Raw genomic sequence first — 23,074 nt, 5'->3', positions numbered from 1 at the left:
CTCCAGCCCTTCAGCCCCTGGGGAAGGGAGACGTCCTCCTGCAGGCTGCCGCTGCCTTGGTGCCGTCCACAGACTTCTCACAGAGGCTGGTTCTCCGCAGAGGGCCAGGACCCAGCAGCACCACCGTGTCCGCCTCGCCCAGCACCACCTCCTCCAGCAGCACCTGCCCACCTAGAAATCACAGTTGCCCGTCACAGAGCTGCTCCCAGAACAGCGGGTACTGCCAAGGCAAACCCCAAGCCCAACATCCCAGGAGGACGGGAGAGCCCGAGGCCAGGACCCGCCTCACTCACCCACTCCAGCTGCTCTCGGCACTGGGTCAGCAGGTCCAGGTCCCACTCACTGGCGTCACAGGTGCCCCACCTGCTCAGCAATGAGCTGGCCCGTGGCCTCGCCATACGGCTTCCCTACCAGCATCTCGCCTCGTCGGGAGAGGTCACAGTATACCTGTCCCAGCTCTTCGCTCCTCCGAAGCGCACAATCTGGAAACAAGGAGGTGGGGCTGAGCCTGGAGGGGCTCAGCCATGCAGAGCCCCCAACGAGGGCGGCTGACCTTTACCTGGGCAGAGGCGCTCTGGGTGACTTTCCTCAAGTCATCCTGGGCCTCTGGGTGAGCCACCCAAAACACATCTGCTCAGCCACCCTGCCCCCAGCATCATGCACATGAGGTCAAAGGGCTGCTCCCGTGTGGACAGATACTGCTCCCTGGGCAAGCACTGGGAACAGCTGAGCCCTCTGTGCCGGGGGATGATGGACACCTAGAAGACACAGGCCTGTGGTCCCAGCCTCTACTCCCCATGCAGAGCTCCTGCCCCTTCCAGGTCCCACCTCTGAAGCATCCCAGACCAATTTGCCCTACTATGACCACTGGCCACAAGGGCATGGGAGGAGGAGACAGACCCCTGGTCTCCGCCCAGGATTTGGTGGGTCTGGGTGGAGTCACCCCAAAGATTAGCATGGAAACCACCTCCATCCTATCAGTCCTAAGGAAGTTCTCGTAGAGCCCACCTTTTGGGTCCAAAGCTTAGAAGTGAGCCGAGTTTAACATCAGATCTCTGGGGTGTCAGGAGTCCGCCATCCAGATCCCACGGGGAGCCAACACCCTGCTCCTTACTGCTGCACGTCCCTGAACAATCTTTTGAACCCAATTCTAAACCACTACATTCCTTGAAAAGTAAAAGGGCGGCCGCTGTGAACATACTGTGCCCTCATGACCAGAGGCCACACACAGTCACCTGGAGAAGGTAAACACCCACAATGACCTCCAGCACAGGGTCCACAGGATTCAGGAATCAGCAGAGTGCCAAGTGTCTGCCCTCAGGGGAGGCCACGGTCACCCTCTCACTGGGCCGCACACCTGCGTCTTTTTCTCGAGACCTAAATATCGGATTCCCAGGCCAGTGAGAGGCAGAGGAAAAGGGGACAGCCAGGATGTGGTGCCAAATCCCCAGCCTCCACTGATGGAGTGCTGGGAACTGGCCAGAGCCTCTGCTCAGCCAGTGCAGACTCCCAGGCCCCGCCAGACCCTGTGCGGCCCTCCACTCTGCAGAAACCCCACCTCCCCCAGGGTGCAGACGGTGTCCCACCGTCCACACTCTGCACGTAGCACACAGCTTCAGGAGGCCTGTTCTCAGCCCATGTGATTAGCTCTCTTCTCTGGCTTGCTAAGTGACCCAGAAGCATGGAGACCAATGCCTCCTACACCCTAGCTTATAAGCAGTTATCAGTCCACAGAAAAGGCATAAACTCCCACTGGGCCCAGCTTCAGGACTGGTCAGCTCAGCAGCATGGTGGGGCCAAGCCTCCCGAAGCCGTGGAGACGTCCTGGGCTACCAGACACTCCACGCTTGTCTACACACGCTGCACTTCGCTAAGGAACTCAAAACACTGCAGCACCGCCGACCTGTCCGTGGTTCTCAGACCCATCAGGCTGACCGCAAAGGGCAGCCACTGGCCCCCAGGACAGCGCCCTGATCCTCATCCCCAGGAAGGCACTCCAAAGCCCCGAACCCACGGACTGCAGCTCCCGGAGCTGCTGAGTGGAAGCCAGGAGGCCAGGCACGTGTTGCTGGGAGGAACCACACACACCTGCACCCACCCACCTTCAGAGAACTGTCTCTGGAAGGAAGACCCTAGGGAACCCCCCCTCCTCCCATATGCAGTCAGCATCCAAACCAGGGCCGGACCCACTGCCCTGGAGCCCTCATCGTTCTGAGATTCCAAATGGAGCTCTAGACACAGCATGAAAGCTGCTGCCAGATTCCCAAGTCCCAAATTCTGGTTTGGAAAACTGTCCGCAGCTCGTGTGTGCTAAAGCAAAGCTGGGGCCCCAGCGTGAGCCAAAGACCAGAGCTCAAAGGCCCCCCAGCTCAAGACCAAAGACCCTCTCGGTGGCCCAGACAGAGCACTGCTCCAGGACACAAGGACCCAGGGGGTTATCCATACGTCATTTTTATGGCTGAATAATATTCCGTGATACATACACACATTTTGGCTATCCATTCTTGTATCAATGGACATTTAGCCGTGAACATTCATGTACAAGTCTTCACGTGGCCACGTTTTCAGTTCTCTTGGGTAGACTAGAACTGCCGGGTCATACGGCAACTCTGTATTTTACTTTCTGAAGGACAAACAGATGTCTACAGCCTGTTAAACAGGCCCACCAGCAACGTATTAGGGGTCGTGTGTCTGCGTGTCCCTGCCAACCCCTCTAACTTCTACAGCCATCCTGCTGGGTGTGAAGTCCGAGTTCACTGTGGTTTTGAGTTGCATTTTCCTAATAAATAACACTCAGCGTTTTTTCACATACTTTTTGGCCATCTGCACATCTTCTCCAGAAAAATGTATATTCTAACCTTTTGCCCATCTTTAAACTGGGTTCTATATTCTGGATTCTAGACCCTGACTTATCAGACACAGGATTTTCAAATATTTTCTTCCATTCTACACACTGCCTTTTTATTCACTGAACAGTGTACTTTGATACACGAGAGATCTTAATTTGGCTGAGTCTCACTTATTTTTTCACCTGTTGCGTGTGCTTCTGGTGCCACACTGAAGGAACCACTGCCAAGACTAAGTCATTAAGATGCGGTCTCCCATCGTCTCTTGAAACCACATCATAATTCAAGCTCTTAAATTCAGGTCTTTCACCCATTCTGAGCTAACTCAAGAAGTGCAAGGGTCCATTTTCGTTCTTTTGGATGTGGACATCTCACTGTCCCAGTACCTTCTGTTGAAGCCACTGTCCTTAGCCCTACTGAATGGTCTCCATGCCCTTGACAAAAATCAACTCAACAAAGATGTACAAGCTTATATCTGCAAACTGTGTTCTTGGATTTTATTCTACTAGTCTAGGTCTAACCTTACGTCATGTTTTTTTCATTGACCTTTCTGGCAAGTTCTGAAATAGGAACATGGGAGACCCCCCAGCTCAGTCTCCATTTATGGGACTGTTTTGGCTATTCAGGCCTCTTGCAGTTCTATGTGAATTGTAAGATCTGCTTTTCCATTTCTGGCTTTAGTCAACTACACAAATGCTCTGCTTCTGTGACAGTTGCCCTTGCCTCCACACCTCTATAGCATCACCATCAAAGATGACAACTTTCTGCTTTACAAACCTGTTAACAGAAAATGTATTACCATTTTACACATTTGTCTTAAAAATTGCATAGAGAAAAACAGGAGTTACACACCAAAAATGCAGTGATGCTGGCCTTCGAATTCCCCTATATTCCTTTTGTATTTTACCTGCACCAACGTTACCTCTTTTTGCGGCCTCAAGTTCCAGGCTAGCGTCCTTTCATTTCAGCGGAAGATGGTCTTTAGCTCCCTGCCTAAACATAAGGAACCACCTTATCTTTTCAGGATCTGGGAAGGTCTCCATCTCCCCTGCATTCCTCAAGGGCAGCTTTGCCAGATCCAGAACTCTGCTAACGGCGTTTTCTTTCAGGGACCTCAAACTCGTCACCCTACTGTGTTCTGGGCCTCGGAGTTTCTAACGAGCAATGGGTTGTTAGTCTCACTGAAGACCCTTTGTACACCGCGTCCTTTCTCTCTTCCTGGATTCAAGAGTCTCCCTTTCTTTGGCTTTAGCAGTGAGAACATACTGAGTCTCTGGGCAGATCTCCAAGTTAGTCCCTACCTGAAACTCACTGAACTTCTTGGAAATGTAGATTCATGTCTTTTATCCAATCTGGGATGTGCTGAACCACCACCTCTTCCTATCTTCTCTCTGCCCCTTCTCCTCTCTCTCCTCCCTCTGGGGCTGCTGTACTACGGACGCCCCATGTGGGCCTAGATTCAGCTCATTTTCTGCTCTCTTCTTTCTGCTCCTCAGACTGGGTAATGTCATTAGACCAATCTCCAAGTTCGCTGATTTTTTCTTCTCCTGCTCACATCTGCCACGGGCCCCTCGCGTGAACTTCATTTCCATCACAGTACCTTTCTGCTCCAGAACTTGTGTCTGGTTACTTTTGGTAATTTCTGTTTCTTTACTAACATTCTCTTTGTCGAGATAAACAGTTCTTCTGGTCCCCCTGGGCTCTTTGGGGATGCACATTTAAGACTCTGTCCTAGTAAGCCGAATGTCTGTGCTACCTCGGGGATGGTTTCTGTCCATTTTTCCCCATGAATGAACCACACTTACTGTTTCTTTGCATATTCTGTATTTTTTGATGATTCATTAGCCAAGTTTTAAAATGACCTTTTTTCTTTCACTTTACTATATTATGGCGCAAAGAATGAGCAGAGATGGCAGAAGGGAACTTTACCATCAGGTTCCCAAGGAACACCAGGTTTAAAATGCCTGGATCGACCACACGAGGGCCTGCCGCACAGGTGGAGAGGCGGGCTCAACAGTACAAGGCCCATCAGAGCGCTGCAGTTACCACTTGGTTCTCTGGCTCCGGAGAAGGCGTCCAGAGTTGACTCCAAGAATCCCCCACGTCCCCTTCTGTGTGTGAGGACTACCTTGCGATGCCCACCTCCAAAAGGCTTCGACGGCCTCTCAGGGACAGCGGGGTCATGTGATCAGCGGAGAGAGGAGAGAGCTCCACAAGGCAGCCTCCTCAGGACCCTGTGAGGCAGTTCCCCATGAGGGCAGTTCCAGTCATCCCGCCAAGTCATCCCAGCCAATGGGCAGCCTCTAATGCTCATCTGGGAAGAACAGAGTCTGGAAGGCCGACTCCAGTTTCTTAACTTTGGTGTGCAAGTGGACGTGGGTGTCACACAGGAAGAGAGCAAAATGCACATTCTTGGCCGGAAACAGACCAGGTCCTTTGTGTACCAGCCAGATCGGGTGAGAATGCCTCACTCATCACCCACGTGTGACCTGACCTCGGCCCTCGCCCCGCAGTGGGCAGGACACTGGGGCAGGAGACAAGGCTCCACAGCACAACATCCCTGGGAGGCAGGAGCAGTGGCCAACAATGCGTCACAGTCATCATGAGACTGGCAACAGGCTGCTGAGTAGGGAAAAACCGGGGAGGGAAGCCCCCTAGAAAAGCCCTCGAGTCCCAGTGCTTAAACCACCCTGGGAGGGAAAGGAGTTTCCTACCACAGGATCTTGGGTCTTAAGGACAAAGAGGAAAGAGCACAGCTCACTTCAGTGGGTCTGTTTTCAGACATCAGTTGGGCCTCTGCAGCAAAAAGTTACCAAGTCTGAAGAGAATCGAGCTAGAAATTCAAAAGGGCACAAATCTTAGCTTTGGGGCTCATCATCTCTAAGGACTCTGATTTGTCTCAACAGATTCAAAGTTCTACAGACAAAGATGGACACCTGCCAGGACCAAACAGCACAAGCACAAAGCACGCACCAATCCCATGGGCCGCCCGCACCACCCCTAACGCCCGCCCCACAGGCAAGAGCCCCAGCCTGGCCAGCACTTACCCGGGAAGCACCACACGAGCACCAGGAGCTTTCCCGCTAGCGTGTCCTTCTGGAGGCTCTTGTCTAGCTTCAGCGGGCACAGGTGAACTCTGAAGATGGAGGACCTGTCTCTGACGTCAGGGGTGCCTAGCGCGGAGAGAGACCCACAGACATGGTGGAGTCACCTGCAGCCACACTGCAAACTCTGCAGGACAGCCTGGGGCTCCAGGCAGCCTCCCTGCTGTGCCCATGCTTCACATTCAATCATTCAACTAGGCAGCAAGGACACAGATATCCCACAGCTCACATACACTAAGCTCCTGAATGCAGTAAAACACCCTCTGACTGCTGCCTCTGACCAACACCAAACCCGATCCCAGGGCCGGGACCCAACAGTGAACAAGACGAGGACTTCCCTGGGCAGGAGGGAGTCCACACAGGACGGACGCTTTCTCACAGATGGAAAGAGCCAACCGTCGGAGGAAGAGACGAGGGTGAGCCCTTCTCTTCTAACCATCCCTACCACACCACGCCAAGACAAGAGCTGAAGAATGTGAGTCTGCCGGACCACTCCCACCTGTATGGATGTGTCTGCAGGCCCCACCACATGTGTTACTCCCAAAAGTGGATCACCAGGACACAGGAACTGGCAGCAACCAAGGGCATCCGTGAGCCTCCACTATCTCCGAATGTTAACATTAATTGCCGCAGGAGCCTGATAAGGAAACTGCCTCCATGGGGCGCCTGGGGGGCTCAGTGGGTTAAAGCCTCTGCCTTCGGCTCAGATCATGATCCCAGGGTCTTGGGATCGAGCCCTGCATCAGGCTCTCTGCTCAGCAGGGAGCCTGCTTCCTCCTCTCTCTCTGCCTGCCTCTCCGCCTACTTCTGATCTCTGTGTGTCAAATAAATAAATCAATCTTCAAAAAAAAAAAAGGAAACTGCCTCCAAACACAAAGGTAATGATCTAACCTGACTTTTAACCCAAGGACGTGAAGACCCAACCCTGAATAGCAAGTGACCGGCATACTCACTGACAAGCATCAGGCGGTCAGACAGGCCAGGCTACGTCAGGGCCGGGTGGAGGATGGCAGGGCAGCTGGGGCCAGCCAGCACCACAGTGCTCGTGGAGAGGCGAACCCTGGACAGGAGAAGCAAGTGAGCCCAAGAAGAGAGCTCAGGCAGTGTCCACGAGGACAGCACTGTGTACCTAGCTCCCCTCCTCCCTCGGGTCCTGAGAGCAGGTGCTCTTCCACACAGATGCCTGTCCTGCCAGGTCCACTGGCCACCCTGAGTGGCCCTTCGCTGGCTCTCCCTCTGCTTCCTCCACACTGCCAGCAGAGGCTGCTTACCAGGGCACGCACTCATGCCCAGGGCTGGCTCTGAGAGCCTCTCGCTCTGAGCCTTCACAGGCAGGCACCCAGCAGCACACCCATGGCTCTGGTACTGGCAGACCCCACTGCTCTGGCTGAGACACAGCTGTCAAAGAGTAACCAGACCCTCCTCAGCTAACAGGGATCTAGATGTCCTGGTCTCAGGGTGTGGACCCCCACCGTGACTCATCACTGGTTCCTGACAGCCTGATGCCACCTGTTACCCCCCACCCAGGGAGTGAGGGGACCCTCCGCTGTGTCAGTGCCCCAGCCACCTGCCGAGGCCTCCATCCGGCCGGCCCTGCTGGACTTACAAGGAGCTGGCCTACTCCGGGGCAGGTCAGGCTGCTGAGAACAGGTGCTGGTGTCCCAACCCACTCTCCCCCTAAATGGTCCCTCCCATCAGTCCTCTGAGATATCAGAACAGAATCATCATCAAATTAGAACCACTGCTGGACACTGAGTATAATGGAAGATTCTGGAAATGTTTTGGTCTGTGCAAAAAGAAAATAACACAGCAGGTCTAACAGTTCATCCTCTCAGGGTCAGCTTCCAAGGCAGCCCTCAGCACACTCTGGGACCTGAGGTTTGGGAGCGGCTGTCCACGCCTAGACGGCTGGTGCAGACAGTAGTGTGTGCTGTGCATCTGCGGGATGGTGGGACAAACCGGGTACAGAGTGAAAATCTCGGGCAACCGCAACACCCGTGTGTCGTCACAGCTCCACAAAGAGAGATCAGCACCTCCCGCCCCGTCCTCAGGGAGGCTGCGGCCGAGCTCCTTTCCACAGCCTTTCCTGCACAGATCTCGTTCTGGGTCTGTCATCAGTCACAGTCATGGATATGAGCACACCTGAGCTTCTGAGTGTCCTCCTAGTGAATCCCCAAACCCAGGGAACTCCCGGCAACCCCGAAGTGAAGATCAAAACTTGCCACCGGCCCCCTGAGAGCTTCTCCCAATTTGAAAAGTAGCATCAACACTCAGACGTTTCCAGTGAAGCTTCAGCACGTCTGACAAGCTCCCAGACACACTTGGCTGGAACCACTCTGTGGAAAAGTCTTAACCAGGGGAGAGATTTTGGGACAAGGAAGGCCTGCCCACGCATGCGATTCTGAGTCCGGGAAGACAACAGGAGAGGCTGAGACAGGAAGCAACACATGCTCCAACCGCACCACCCTGTGGGCCAAGGCCTAGGAGAGGAGGGGCAGGGGAGCCCCCATCTGGCCGGTCCACCTCCCCAACAGGACTTCTGCCACCGCACCCCTGCTAACCCCTCCTGCTGGTGGGCCACAGGCAGGGTACACGGGCCCCTCATCCTATCGCGGACTCCTGGGGCCAGTGTTGATCTAACACAGCTTTCTCCACTAACTCTGCTGGGAAGCAGCCTTCTAAAAACTGAACCATCAAGGATTCTGACCCAGGGAGTTTATAGGAACAAAAGGCTGGAGGAGGGCCTGGCAGTGCTGACGGCACAGACCTGGTCTCAGCGGCTGTCACTGGCATCCGCTCACTGTCCATCTCCACAAGCATCTGGTTCAGTGTGTTCTCCTGCTCATTTCGGGCGCCACGGTGCCCCTGGCCTTGCTTTCCGCCAATGGCATCAATCTCATCAATAAGTAAGATACAAGGAGCGTTTTTTTCGAGCCACTGCAAACATGTTACGAACCTGAAATAGGAATCCACATAGAGAACTGGTTTTGCTGCTTGTATGAAAACAAGTACGGGTGTGTGCTAAGCCAAGTCCCTCATCTAGACCCCCACCCTGATCCAGTATCTGTGGCAAGCTCTGTGCTCACTGCCAGGGCCACACAAAACGCATCCACCTACCCTCGCTGACCCACGCCAACCAACATTTCCAGGAACTCTGACCCATTCACGGTGATGAAGGGCACACTGGCCTCCCCCGCAGTCACTCTGTCAAGAAGCGCTCTGCCAGTACCAAGAAGTCTCACAAGCACTGCTCCCTAAAACAGAAAGGTGATGCCTGGTTCTTCAAGGGAACAGATGGAACCCAAAGAAAGTCTCATTTCTGCATACACATGCAACAGGTGACTTCTAGGCGTCACTACCAAGAATCCCACAAGATGATGCACCACTCAGAGTCTGGGATTTTCCTTTCAATATCTTCTGCGTAGAAAATTAACCCATGCTTACCATAAAAAGTTCAAACACTGCGGATACATGAAAGCCATCCAGCTAAGCGGGTCATTTCTTCACGATAGCTCCTAGGCACAAGGCTTGCTGGATCAAAGCGTCTGAATGTGTATTTTAAGTTACTGTCCAAGTGCTCTACAAAAGAGTGACACTGTTTCTCACTCCCACCAGGAAGAACAAGAGCCCAGCTCCTCACATCGGAGGCCACAGCCTGTCTGCACAGCTTCACCACTGGCTGGTCTCAACCGCAGAAATGCTGACTCAGGCACTTCAGCCGCTGCCCAGCCCAACCGAGGACACAACACTGTGTCTTCCTGTCTGTGACCTGCCTTCTCCAGTGCTGACTTAAGGTACTATTTTTTTTTAAAGATTTTATTTATTTGACAGAAAGAGAGACAGCAAGAGAGAGAGCAGAAGCAGGGGGAGCAGCTGGCAGAGGCAGAGGGAGAAGCAGACTCCCCAATGAGCAGGGAGCCCGATGCCGGGCTCGATCCCAGGACCCTGAGATCATGACCTGAGCCAAAGGCAGCCGCTTAACTGACTGAGCCCCCCAGGTGCCCCTGACTTAAGGTTTAAAATCATCAATTTGTACTCTGGTAACACACCTCAGTGTTCCCTTTACGGATTACCATCATGCCTGAAAATTGAAAAGAGATTTAAAGCAGGGAGCTTCTGCTGCTCCATTTCTAGTCAAGGGTGCAGGTTAGCATCTCATCACCTCAAAGGAGACCATAACCTTTAGTCTTTTAGAACCAAGACAAAATACTCATGAAAAGGTAGGAGAAAGAGAGTCACAGAACTCAAACCCACAACACGGTGTTGGACCCCACGTCCCCACAAACACGGATGAGGGATTCAGAGTCTGCATGGGTCCATCTCTGTCTGTCGTGTGACCACATGCATAGCCAATTCTTCTAGACAAGGAGGCACGTGTGCCCACATCTACTGTAGGTCACTTTAGGAAGCCATCCAACTTCACACCCAGAAGGAGCTGAAAAGCCATGTGGGCGCCAACACCCTCAGCCCCACACACAGGGACAGAGCCCAGCTTGGGTTAGCGTACTCTGGGTGACCTGCCTGCCCCACCCACTCTCCACAGTACACACAAGCGGCCAGACATCTTGAAAGGGAAAGCCAAGCCGTCCCCTGCAGAGCCAAGGTGAACAGCAGCTGGGCTGGGTACAGTACCTACACCTTTGTTGCACACACGTGCTTGCCAGTGGACACGTCCCACACTACAGACCAGAAATGCAACAGCCCACCCTCTAGTCCCCGGGCTCACCATGGTCCAGAATTTGTTGCTGTTCTTCAGAACAAACTGTCCGGAGGCAACCACCCTATGGGGAGGAGCTGAAGAAAGCCAGAGCTCCTGCAACGGGCTGTGTGCTAAGCGTCGCCGACTCCAGTAGCTCTTTGCTTGGTCCACAGCCCAGGCACAAGGGACGGATCTGTGGGTTGATTTCCTGTAAGATGAAAATCCTTCTGGGAAAAGGACTCCTAGTTTATCAGGGATCCCAAGGGTCCATGACACCAAAAGGCAGCAGGAGAAAGACCCACAGCCAGACTCACCATGGCCCCATCTCCTCTATGCAACGACCAGACCCACACCCATACCACACCTCCAGGCACAGCACGGTCAAAAGCCATCCCAACCCTTTTTATGCACATTGTACTTGCTAATGTAACGATGTTACTTAACGTTATGTAACCTAATAAAACAGAAGTAAAAAAAAAGGTTGCTTCTTCAAAAACTAAGTAGTCGGCTTTGGATAATAAAGCAATAAAGGCAAATAGCTTTAAAAAAAAAGTCAAACTGAGTGAGAAATTTCTAAAAGTAAAAAAAAGTCATAAAAATACAGAAAATACACTCAGCTTGCTTTGCTTCTAAGTTCTCACTTCATTTAGAGGAACAAACCTGTAAATACACGTGTTTGGTTTTTTGTTTGTTTTGTTTTTGTTTTTGTAGAGAACACGTTTATGCAGGGCATTTAACAAAAGATTTCTGCCACTGGAACCAAACTGGGAGGAAGGGCCGGCCTGGAAAAGGCCAATAAAGGGACACGCTTGTGCATTCAGTGAACCCAAACACAACTCTCACAAGGGTTTATACTGTTCGCAGGACACTGCAGTCTCATGGTTCAAAAACGTGAACTCCCTGTGGTTTCATTCAGACCATTCTGGCCTTGCAGATGCTACTTCCCGTGACTGATAAAATACACACTCTCTACCAAAAACTAAGCGGTCCCGCATCTGTGCACACCGAACCATATTGAGCTCCGGCTTTGACTTGGCACTCAGAGCACCCAGCACATTTTTTTAAATCAGTTCCTCTGGAATTTTGGCTCCTAAGTCCTGATACTGCTTGGGATTCTCCAGGACATTCACAAACTCCATAATCTCCAACTTGGTCTCTTCACAACCAACTACATCCAAAAATCGCACGTCCACACTGTTCCTCAAGGCCCTGGGCAGTTGTCTCCCCAGCACGGATGAGGCCCCCTCAGGACCTGCCACACCCAGCTCCCATTAGGACCTTCCTCACAACACAGAGGAGGATACTCACTAGGAGAAGGCGGGGAGCACCAGGCTTTTCACGAAAGAGCTGGAAGATCCAAGAAAACCATTCTTTAGTTTCCTTGGGAGAAAGGCGGTGAGGAGCAGAATGCTCTGACGTCTGGTTCTGCTGTACAAGGGAGCAGTTTCCTCTACAAAGGAGCAAAGCCTGGGGTCACCTGGGTGGCTCAGTAAAGCAGCTGACTTCAGCTAATGTTGTGATCTCAGGGTCCTGGGAGTAAGCCCCAAGTCAGCCCCGTTAGGCCAGCAGCCCCTGCAGTCAACAGGGAGTCAGCTTTCCCTCCCTCTGCCTTTCCCCCAACTCGCGCCCTCCTCTCTCTCTCAAATAATCGTTTTCTAAGTTTTTTTTTTTTTTTTTTAAGATTTTATTTATTTTGACAGAGAAAGAGGAGGGAGAGAGAGAGCGCGCGCACAAGCAGGGGGAGCGCGGGCACAGGGAGCCCGATACAGTTCTAAGCCAGGACCCCAGATCATGACCTGGGACGAAGGCAGACACTTATCTGACCAAGCCACCCAGGCGCCCCTCAAATAAATAATCTTAAAAACAAAAACAAACAGGCCCGAGCCTAGACACAGCATGCAGCCCTCCCCCCGTCCTGAGGCTCTCAGCCCACACACGTCTGTGTGCCCAGTCTCACCTGGAACTGGCCTGTGGGGTTGGGAGGATGACCCCCACCAGACTCTGCAAAGCCTCCTCTCGGCGGAGCCCTACCCAGCCTGTCATAGTGTGTCTTTAACACTGCCTTGCTAAGTGTTTCCCCAGCCAATGCCTTCCTCGATAAAAACAGAGTTAATGTTGACTACACACTGAACCAGCAGATGCCTGTAGTACATGCTTAAAGGAAGTGAGCTCCACAGCCCGTCAGGCACTGAGCTGTTCTGAGCTCTGAACCAGAGGCCCCAGACGGGAGCCCCTGCCACTCACCCGCCCTTCTCGGCGGCAGAGACCCTCGCCGCTGGGCTTCAGTGCCAACTCCCCGTAAGCAGTCTCCAGGCTCGCTCCCAGGTGTCAGCACCGCCAATGCTGGACACACAAACTGCCGCGGGACCCCAGAAGCGAGAGCTGATTCAGGCGGCCGTCCACTGCCATGGCCTCCTCTGAGCTCCGCCCCCTTCAACAGAACTGGAGTCTAGCCTCTGTCATGGCCCCCAAGCCAGAGGCTCTGGTTTGGCATGAAGGACAAGCTCCAACAACCACTCGATTTCGCCTCCACCCCTTCCTTCTTGTCCTGATGGTGTTCTCAATCTTGGCTCGTGGTTCTCACATGTCACTTGACAAACCAAATCACAGTGATGAGTCCTACACTGGGACAGTGCCCATCTTGGAACACGGCTACAGATACCTGCCAAAGCACTAAAACACCACACAGGCTGCTGTTCCGTAGTGAATCCAGGAGATGCATTCTTCTGAAAAAAACAGAAAACTATACTTTACATTAAAAAAGCAAAAACAGGCGTCTTCTTCCTGGCTTGTCTTTAGCGTTTTTGTTCATAGAGCAGCCAATAGCAAGATGTCTTCGGGAAATGCCAAAATTGGGCATCCCGCCCCCAACTTCAAAGCCACGGCTGTTGTGCCAGATGGCCAGTTCAAAGACCTCAGCCTATCTGACTACAAAGGAAAACACACTGTGTTTTTCTTTTACCCTCTTGACTTCACCTTTATGTGTCCCACGGAGATCACTGCTTTCAGTGACAGGGCAGAAGAATTTAAGAAACTCTATTGTCGGGGCGCCTGGGTGGCTCAGTGAGTTAAGCCTCTGCCTTCAGCTCAGGTCATGGTCCCAGGGTCCTGGGATCGAGCCCCACATCGGGCTCCCTGCTCAGCGGGGAGCCTGCTTCCTCCTCTCTCTCTGCCTGCCTCTCTGCCTGCTTGTGATCTCTGTCTGTCCAATAAATAAATAAAATCTTTAAATAAATAAATAAAATCTTTAAAAAAGAAAGAAAGAAAGAAACTCTACTGTCAAGTGATTGGTGCTTCTGTGGATTCTCATTTCTGTCACCTGGCATGGATCAACACACCCAAAAACAAGGACTGGGACCCATGAACATTCGCTTGGTATCAGACCCCAAGCGTACCATTGCTCAGAACTATGGAGTCGTAAAGGCTGATGAAGGCATCTCGTTCAGGGGCCTCTTTATCATTGATGATAAAGGCATCCTTAGGCAGATCACTGTAAATGACCTACCCGCTGGCCGCTATGTGGATGAGACTCTGCGACTGGTTCAGGCCTTCCAGTTTACCGACAGGCATGGGGAAGTGTGCCCAGCTGGCTGGAAGCCTGGCAGTGATACCATCAAGCCTGATGTCCAAAAGAGCAGAGAATATTTCTCTAAGCAAAAGTGAGCACCAGGCCATTTTAGGGCTGGGCTGCAGTGGGTGGCCATGAAAACAGTATCTCTTTTGTACTATTGTTATGCTTAAAACACAAGACTTTAGACTTTGTGCAGATGTGGTATGGGACAGGACAAGCCTTTCCTGTAGGGACTGGGGAGAACAGCCTTTCTTCCTCTGGAGAGAACAGCCTGAACTGTGTTACAGGGCAGGCCAACCGTGATGTACAGTAGTAGGGCAACACTTTTGATCTTCTTTTGTTTCTATTAAACTTGAACTGAAAAAAAAAATTAAAATTAAAATTAAAAAATTAAAAAGCAAAAACAAAAAACACCCTACTGCAGGAACGTTCACCCCTGAACCTGCCCCTCACTTCAGATGCCTTCCCAGGGGCAGGAATGACGGGCACAAACCGTCTGTCCAGGTAACAGCAGAGGTGACACACAGGGCACTGCACAGCTAACCACTGGCCTCCATGCTCAGTCACAGCCCACAGGCACAGAGCACAGCTCTGTCGTGGCCTGCATTCGGCAGACAGACGGGTGTCGGGTGTCGTTCTCCTAATAACAGGAACGCTTTCAGCCAGCAATATGAACCTATTTCCATTTTGATACACAGAAACCAATTCAGGAGCAGGAATGGGAACCTGGTATGTCCAGGCGTTAAGACTGCATACTGCCTTAAAAATCCAAAGGCCAGAGGCGCCTGGGCGGCTCAGGCGGTGAGGCCTCTGTGGACGGCTCAGGTCATGATCTCACAGTCCTGGGATCAAGCCCTGCACTGGGCTTCCTACTTGGCAAGGAGTCTGCCCCTTGCCCTGGCTCATGCTCACTCCCCTCCCTCCCTCTCTCCATGTCTCTCTCAAATAAATATGTATTTTTTAAAAATCCAAAAGGGATGCAAACAGTCTTACACTAAGTATGGTGCCATGTTACATCCAGAGCGGATTCAGAAACCTTCCATCCGCCCAATGGCAGCCACCACAAGAAAACAGTGCCAGGGAGAAGGAAAATTCAGTCCCAAAGGCCCACAAGCTACCCCCAGCCATCTACAAGCAGACATGCCCTTCTGGGAAGCTCTTCAAAGACACAGTTCAGGGGCGTGCCCCGTTTCATTTCGCTATTCATTTGCTCTCAAAAGCATCTCAGACCATTACAACACAGCTCTTTCTGGAAAGTAAGTAAAGACTCAGGGTTGTGTGATGAGGACGTGTTCCCAGCTCTGGCATCTCATGACTGCCCACAAAGCTCAATGGTCCCACTGTATAGCCTAATACTCGCTAAAGAAGGTCCTCAAAGAAACCCAACAGCTCAGCTTCTCTTCTGACACAAACTCCCCAGGCGGTAAGACCCCAACAACCCTCACACTCATGAGACAAGAGCTGGGGTCATCCTCACAGCCCCCCTCAGGCTCCAGTCTCTTTCTGCCTGGATCACTCCCCGGTGACCTGTCTTAACTTCTCCAACACAGCACACTACCATCTGGGTGTTCAGCTCAACCTGGGGAAGCCAGGGACCCAGGGGATAAAACAGGCTAGGAGGGTCACAATAAAAGCTCACCCTCGCTTAGTGCAGGACGCTCCACCTTTATACTTTTATGTATTTCCCAAATATTTTTTGTCACAGACATGAAATATATTTTAATTAGGTAAAACAGCAAAGCTATTTTAAATCAAAGATTGCTGCTTAAGTTTCAGGAAACTGTAACTTCTCATTCCCAAATAAGCCCTTCACAAAAAGCTATCTGCTCCAGATCATGGGTGTGGAGACGCATCAAGGGCTCAGAGGCAGTTGTGTGGAAGTTTCCTTGGGACATGCTGTGAGACCACAACTCTGGAGGGGGCAGAGGGCCAGGAGACAGTGCAGCAAGCCCCCCACTCCTGGCTGGACTTTCCCAGCCCACACGATAGTTCCTCCAAGTACACGGGAGAGGGCACGTGGTCAGAGCCCGGGGAGAGCTTGTCACCACTGTGCACCAGAGGGACTGAGCACAGGACTGCATGAGGCAAACCGGGGAGGGAACACCCCACCCTTCAGTCCTCCGGCCTGTGCCTCAGAACAAGCATGTCACTGTCAGCCATGCCGGACCTCAAGGGAACTCCGGCATCTGTCCAGAACACAGACAGGGGAGGACCCCTGCCTCACCCCTCCTCTCCTGCAGGAGGCAGGCCTTGGGAGACAGGAGTGGCAGCTACCATTCCCCTCCCCTGGAGGGAGCAAGGGCCTCTCTGAGGACAGACATGTGGACAGACAACAAAGACCTGAACCATAGTGCCTGGTGGGAAACCGTGGTTTCCTACAAACACCATCACATAGGATTCCTGATCTTCACAGTGTGGTGTTTAGGGTAACGGGCAAAGGTGGACCAAGCCCTCTGCTCCTCCCGAGGTTTACACTCACTTCGCCCATGCTCAGCACCCCAGAGGAGAAGCAGAAGGTGCTGCCAGCCCGCACAGAGCCCGGAGTCGACAGTCACGGGTCTGTCCTGCTTGGGGGCGACAGGGCAGGACTACACGTCACAGCCAAGGAACGAGGAAGTCGGGCCATGGTGTGAAAGGGCCATGCACCTGGGACGAAAGTGGCCATGAGGGTGCTCCCAGTTCCCGGAAGAAGTCCAAGGGTGTCTCGTCCATACCCCAAGGCTGGGGCTTCTCAGGGTTAGACCTTGCAGAGCACACGCACGTGCACACACCACAGGGGTAAACAGACTGTAAGCTCCCCTCGCCAGACCTCTTGCCAGGGACCACCGCACAACGTGCTTCCAGGTGATTTCCTTCCCAGAATCCAGCCACTGAAAAGTCCCATGGCAACATCGGCCCCCAAAACAGCCAGACTGCAGAAATCCTTGTCATCCCCAGGGAACACCTCCGTGGGAGAAGAGAACACATTCTATGGTGCGACAGGAGAGGGTCCTTCATCAAACTGTAATTTCCTTCTTCAGACATTGTGAAAGACATCAACCAAATATGCCATCCTCACACTCCACGGGACCTCTGTGTGGGTGAAGTCAAAGCCGGTCCTGGTGGGGAAAGGCATGTGCGTGGTCCATGGGAGCACAGCAGAAGCAGCAGCTCAGCAGACCACCCAGGAAAAGCAGAACCTCCACGAAGAGCCAGCATTCCTGCAGCTATCTCTTATCGGAGGCTTTTCTTTATGTATTTACTACGTTCCGTTAGCCAGCATACAGCACACCCTAAGTTTCTCACGGAGTGTTCAACGATTCCTTAGCTGCGTGAAATACCCAGTGCTCATCACAACAGGTGCCCTCCTTAATGCCCATCCCCCGGCCCCCCCGGCCCCCCACTCCCCTCCCTTCTCTAATGTTCAGTTTGTTTCCCAGCCTCCAGAGCCCCTCACGGCTTGTCTCCCTCTCTGGTTTCCTCCCGTCCGGTTTTCCCTCTCTTCCCGTCCTCCACACCATTCCCCATGCTCCGCACGCGTGAAACCATATGGTAACATCTGGGTCTTTTAAAATTCAGATGGAAAAATAACAAAAATTTTAAAAATAAATAAATAAAATTCAGATGGGGAAGCCCCTGGGGGTCTCAGTCAGTTGTGTCTGACTTCAGCTCAGGTCATGGTCCACCTCAAATAACACGGCATTCACCCGTTTCTATTCCCTTCCCTTCACACCTCATTTAACCACCTAACACGCCATGGGACCCGCTTTTGTCTGGTTCTCCTCTGGTACAGCAGGGATAGGACAGCAAGATCACCAACGAGAAAATACCTGCATGGAAGCCTCCGGAACATAAGCTTCCCTTGAGGAGTGTTAATGCTAGGGCTCCTCTTCTAACTACACAGCAGATCGCGACTGCATCTCCAGCTTTGGCACACCCTCTTCAGTCTACAAATAAGGCAGAGCAGCCCATGCGGCAGGGCGCTTGCCGGTCCTGTAGACCATGATGTCGCCAGCTTGTTGATGCTCAACAGATGAATGACTCAGTCTGTGGAAAAAACGCCAAGATCATCCAAGCTGCTTCATAACTAAAACTTCCATGAGGTCCACAGAAGTTCAGTGACTAGAGACACACCTGTGGGGTACATCAGCTACTGACTTCCACCGCGTGAACCAGAACAGCCCTCTGCAATGCTGAGATGCCAAAAGTAAAAGGCTCTGCTGTCACTGATATTTCTAGAAACAGAACGGACTCACACCACCTCCAGAATGAATAGGGATGAAAGGGAACCGTTCACTACTGAAGCCAGGACAGAAAATGAATCCATGAAATCCTCTTCCTCTTTCACGACTGTCTGACAGCCACGATATTTTTCTTGGATCAAAACTCAGAAGCTCCGTGTTTGTGCATTAGAAAAAAAACCAAGTCACTGGGACCGCTGCCCCCGGGCTGCATCAATCAATACAGAAACAGAACGCCGGCACCTGTGGCTCAGCGGCAGAGCCACCCACTCTCGGTTTCGGCTCAGGTCATGATCTCACGGGTCCTGAGAGGGACCAGCCTCAACCTCCTCGCTCAGCGGGGCATCTCCTTGAAGATTCTGTCCCCTGCCTCCCCCCGCCCTTGCTCTCTCTAAATCTTTTTTTTTAAATATTTTATTTAGGGGCGCCTGGGTGGCTCAGTGGGTTAAGCCGCTGCCTTCAGCTCAGGTCACGATCTCAGGGTCCTGGGATCGAGCCCCGCATCAGGCTCTCTGCTCAGCGGGGAGCCTGCTTCCTCCTCTCTCTCTGCCTCTCTGCCTGCTTGTGATCTCTGTCTGTCAAATAAATAAATATTTTTAAAAAACATTTTATTTATTCATTTGAGATAGAGAGAGCAGGCGCAGCGAGAGAGGAGGAAGCAGGCTCCCCGCCAAGCCGGGAGCCGGACGCGGGGCTCGATCCCAGGATCTCGGGATCATGACCCGACCCGAAGGCAGACGCTTCACCAACGAAGTCCCCCCAAGGCGCCCCTATGATAAATAAATCTTAACAAGAAAGAACGAACTAGAAGCACCTTAAGACACGGCATTCTACTCCTCGTCTCTAGGCCCGGGAAAGGCCCACGCTCGGAGTCCCGGGAGGCGGAGGCGGAGGCGCCGGAGCCGGGCCGACCTGAGCCGCAAGGGGAGGAAAGCCCCTGGCCAGTTCCGTCCAGCCTTCCACCTTCTCTCCAGCGTAAGACGGACTCTAACACTCACAAGGGGGCCGCCCGCGGAGGCCGCCGGGGTCGCGGCCGCTGAGCCCACTCCCCGGCTCCCCCCGCCCCTAACTCCCGCACTGCCGGCGCAGCCGGACGCCGTCACCGCGGGCCTCCCCCACCCCCACCCCCAGCCGGCGGCCGGGCTCAGCCGGATGGCGTCACCACGGCCCCTACCCCGGGACGACCGGCGCAGCCGGATGGCGTCACCGCGGCGTTGAGCGCCGACCCGCCCCCGCCCCCGCCCCCGCCGCCGGACACCGGCGGGTAGAACCCCCCTGCTCACCTGCTAGGCTGTTCCGAGGGCCCTCACGCCCGTGCCTCGCCGTGCTGCAGCGTCTCGAGCCACCGCGGCCCCCCGCCTGTGAGGCCGTCCCCGGCCCCGACCTCGCCCCGCCCGGGCGCGCCCTGGCGCACAGCAGCGCCCCGCCCCCGAGCCGGTCCCCGCGCGCCGGAGGCCTCGCGCGTGCGCAGTAAGGAACGGGCGCCAGCGCGGACCTCTCCGCGCGTGCGGGCGCTATCACGTGACTCTCCAGGGGCCGGAGCGCGCGCGCTGTCTCGTCCCACCCAGGCGGTGGCGCGCAGAAAGCTCGGCGACCCGCTCGGCGGCCGGTTGCTGGGACTGCCGACTGATTTTCGGCCGGGCCCTCCGGAGGCCGCGGCTCACGGCCGCGCAGCGAACAGCCCCGCTCGGGCCCGCGTCCCCGGCCGCTGCTGCGCGTCCCGGACGAGGGCTCCGACTCGGGCTGTGCTGGGCCGCACTAGCCCCCTTCACCGACTTGTTTTCGGGTCACGGGACCCGCCGGCTCTCGTGTTCGTGCAGACCGGCTACCCGCTGAGCGGACGCCCCGACACCGCCGGCCCACGCCGCCTGCCTGCCGGTGGAGCGGGAGCCAGCCGGTGTCTGCGACAGCGGCCCCGGCCGGCCCTTGCGGACCTTGGCACGGCTCCTGCCTGCGCCTCTTGGGAGCACATTTCTTCTCCCAGGTTTAGCCGCGGAGCACAGAGTGGCCACGAGCCCACTGGCCCGTGAGACTGCTGTGATTTTACTGCATTTTGGAGGCAAAGATGCCTGGGAAAAGGCCCCTGAATGCAGCGGACATCCCACATGCCAAAAGGGAACGGAAGGCAATTACCCTGGACCTAAAACTGGAAGTCTTACGACGATTTGAAGTAGGTGAAAAGCTCAGCCAGATCGCAAAGGCCTTAGGCCTCGCTGTTTCTACCGTGGCTACAATCCGAGATAATAGAGAGAAAATCAAAGCGAATTCACAGGTAGCTACTCCCTCGAGAGCCTCCCGGTTGACTCGCCACCGAAGTGCCCTCATGGAGACCATGGAGCGCCTGCTGCACGTGTGGCTTGAAGACCAGAGCCAGCGAAACGTGCCCCTGAGTGTCACCGTCATTCAGGAGAAGGCCAAGAGTTTGTTTGATGACCTGCAGCGTGAAAGAGGCGGAAGCTCTCCAGCAGAGAGGTTCAGTGCAAGCAAAGGGTGGTTTGTGAGATTCAAGGAGCGCCACAGTTTGCCTCACTTCACGGTGAGCAGCACAGCGCTGGGACACAAGGACGTGTATGCAGAAGTGCTGAGAAGCATCATCGAAGGAGGTGAGTACAGCCCTCAGCAAGTTTTTAATGTCGATGAGACAGGGCTTTACTGGAAGAGAATGCCTGAAGGAACGTTTATTTCTGTGGAAGAGAAAGCCGAGTCAGGCTTTAAATCTTCCAAAGACCGCTTGATGCTGCTGCTTGGTGGCAATGCAGCTGGGGACTTTAAGCTGAAGCCCTTACTGGTGTACCACTTGGAAAATCCCAAGGCTCTGAAAGGGTACTCTAAGCCCAATCTGCCTGTGATTTGGCGCTCAAACAAAAAGGCATGGGCAACCAGGACCATCTTTCAGGAATGGTTCACATACTTCTTTTGCCCTGCCATAGAAAAATACTGTACCCAAAATCATCTCACCAACAAAGCGTTGCTCATCCTAGATAATGCACCGTGCCACCCGACAAATCTGGGTGATCTGTCTGATAACGTGAGAGTCGAATATCTTCACGACAGAACCGCCGACTTAGTCCAGCCCATGGGTCAAGGCATAACCTCTATCTTCAAAGCTCATTACGTGAGAAGAACTTTTGAGCACATCCTAGAAGCAACAGACGGAGAGGACACAGCCATGATCAGGGAGTTTTGGAGAAACTACAGCATCATGGATGCTGTAGACAACATTGCAGTGGCTTGGGAGGGGCTCAGACGGGCAACAATGAACAGTGTGTGGAAGAAGATTTGGCCCGAGTGTGTTCAGTTCCAGAGTGTTTCCCAAACAGATAACATTGCACAGCTTCAACAGAACATTGTGACCCTGGCCAGGAACATGGCTTTTGAAGAGGTTGTAGAAGCCGATGTGGACCGGTTGCTGAGGTCCCACGAGGACGATCTCTCAAACGAGGAGCTGATGCAGCTGGGGCAGGAGACCTCAGGAGAGGAGGAGAGTGAAGAGGCCGCACCCGCCCTGCGCCAGCTAACCGCAGGAGAGCTATCCACAGCCTTCTCACATTTCGAGGCAGGCTTGCGAGTCCTTGCCAGTAACAGCCCTGGTGACAAGTGGAAACTGCAAGTCTCAAGAGCAGTCAGTGAGGCAATTAACTGCTACAGGGAACTGTACAGGGAGAAGCAGCAATGCTCAGAGCAGCTCTCTTAGGTCCTTTCTCTGTGGTGCAACCACGTGCTCATCAGAAGAAAGCCGGCAGTAACAGGGTGACCCCAGGGGATGAGGCCCAGCCACACCTCTCAACTTCTAAGATGCCTTACATCCCCGGAAGCTCTGTTCCTGATGCTTTTATTTTGACCCTTGACAATATCAAATTTTGTCATTAAAATTTCATTCAAATGTGTACTTTAGGATAATTGCATGCAAGAATACCCAGGAAAATGTTTCTTTAAAAAGAGAATAATGGAAGGAGGAGACTAGCCCTTCTGCACATGAAAGCAAACTATAAAACTTCTGTGATTAAATCAGGGCAGTAGTCAGACCTGTGGAATAAGAGAGAAAGCCCAGAACTTTTTTTTTAATGGTGCTAGACAACTGGTTAATCATTTAGAAAAACATAAAATTAGATCCATGCCTCAGAGGATACATAAGAATCAACAAACGGGGCACCTGGGTGACTCAGTGGGTTGGGCCTCTGCCTTTGGCTCAAGTCATGATCTCAGGGTCCTGGGATCGAGCCCCGCATCGGGCTCTCTGCTTCACCCTCTCTCTCTGCCTGTCTCTCTGCCTACTTGTGAGCTCTGTCTGTCAAATAAATAAATCTTTAAAAAAAAAAAAAAAGGAATGAACAAACAGGTCAGGGATCCAAAAGTAAAAATTGAAACCATACAACTACTACAAAAACACATAGATGAATGCCTCTTTGACCTGGTTGCTGGGAAATTATCTGCCTTAAAATGCAGATAAAATAAGAAAATTTCATCAACTTGACCATGTAAAAATGTAACAAAAGAACTTTTTCACAGAGGAAACATCACTACAAAAAAGTCAAAAGCAGTTGGAAAAGAGTGGTAACATCTCACAGATAACGGGCTAATATCCCTGACAGGTGAGGACTCTTAGGATTAAGAAGAAGAACCAAAAATCCAAC

General features: G+C 53.0%; 1 protein-coding gene, 2 long non-coding RNA genes and 1 pseudogene across 5 annotated transcripts; 2 read left to right on the top strand and 2 right to left on the bottom strand.

Annotated features, from left to right (window-relative positions):
- Positions 1-81: 81 nt before the first annotated feature.
- Positions 82-13,305, bottom strand: LOC132005535 (uncharacterized). Of its 3 annotated transcripts, none has more exons than XR_009400822.1 (10): positions 12,894-13,305; positions 11,958-12,099; positions 10,677-10,857; positions 9,395-9,529; positions 9,068-9,204; positions 8,718-8,906; positions 6,904-7,010; positions 5,894-6,019; positions 294-482; positions 82-171 (listed from the first exon to the last, which is right to left on the bottom strand). It is a non-coding gene; the product is annotated as an uncharacterized LOC132005535 (long non-coding RNA). The 3 variants fall into 3 exon arrangements; XR_009400824.1 differs by having other exon boundaries at positions 11,958-11,996; XR_009400823.1 differs by lacking the exon at positions 12,894-13,305 and adding an exon at positions 12,607-12,884.
- Positions 13,306-13,404: 99 nt separating this feature from the next.
- On the top strand, positions 13,405-16,693 carry LOC132004986 (peroxiredoxin-1-like; annotated as a pseudogene).
- Positions 16,694-17,324: 631 nt separating this feature from the next.
- LOC132005536 (uncharacterized) lies at positions 17,325-19,547 on the bottom strand. The gene is made up of 3 exons (XR_009400825.1): positions 19,255-19,547; positions 18,030-18,246; positions 17,325-17,527 (listed from the first exon to the last, which is right to left on the bottom strand). It is a non-coding gene; the product is annotated as an uncharacterized LOC132005536 (long non-coding RNA).
- A 334-nt stretch (positions 19,548-19,881) lies between these two features.
- LOC132004985 (tigger transposable element-derived protein 1-like) lies at positions 19,882-22,134 on the top strand. The gene has a single exon (XM_059381647.1). The coding sequence runs from the start codon at positions 20,506-20,508 to the stop codon at positions 22,132-22,134; it is 1,629 nt and encodes a 542-aa protein (XP_059237630.1). The 5' UTR covers positions 19,882-20,505.
- Positions 22,135-23,074: the final 940 nt, after the last annotated feature.

The sequence above is a fragment of the Mustela nigripes genome, chromosome 17, assembly GCF_022355385.1.
Source record: "Mustela nigripes isolate SB6536 chromosome 17, MUSNIG.SB6536, whole genome shotgun sequence".
Taxonomy (NCBI): Eukaryota; Metazoa; Chordata; class Mammalia; order Carnivora; family Mustelidae; genus Mustela; species Mustela nigripes.
This window is presented reverse-complemented; position numbering and strand designations above follow the sequence as displayed.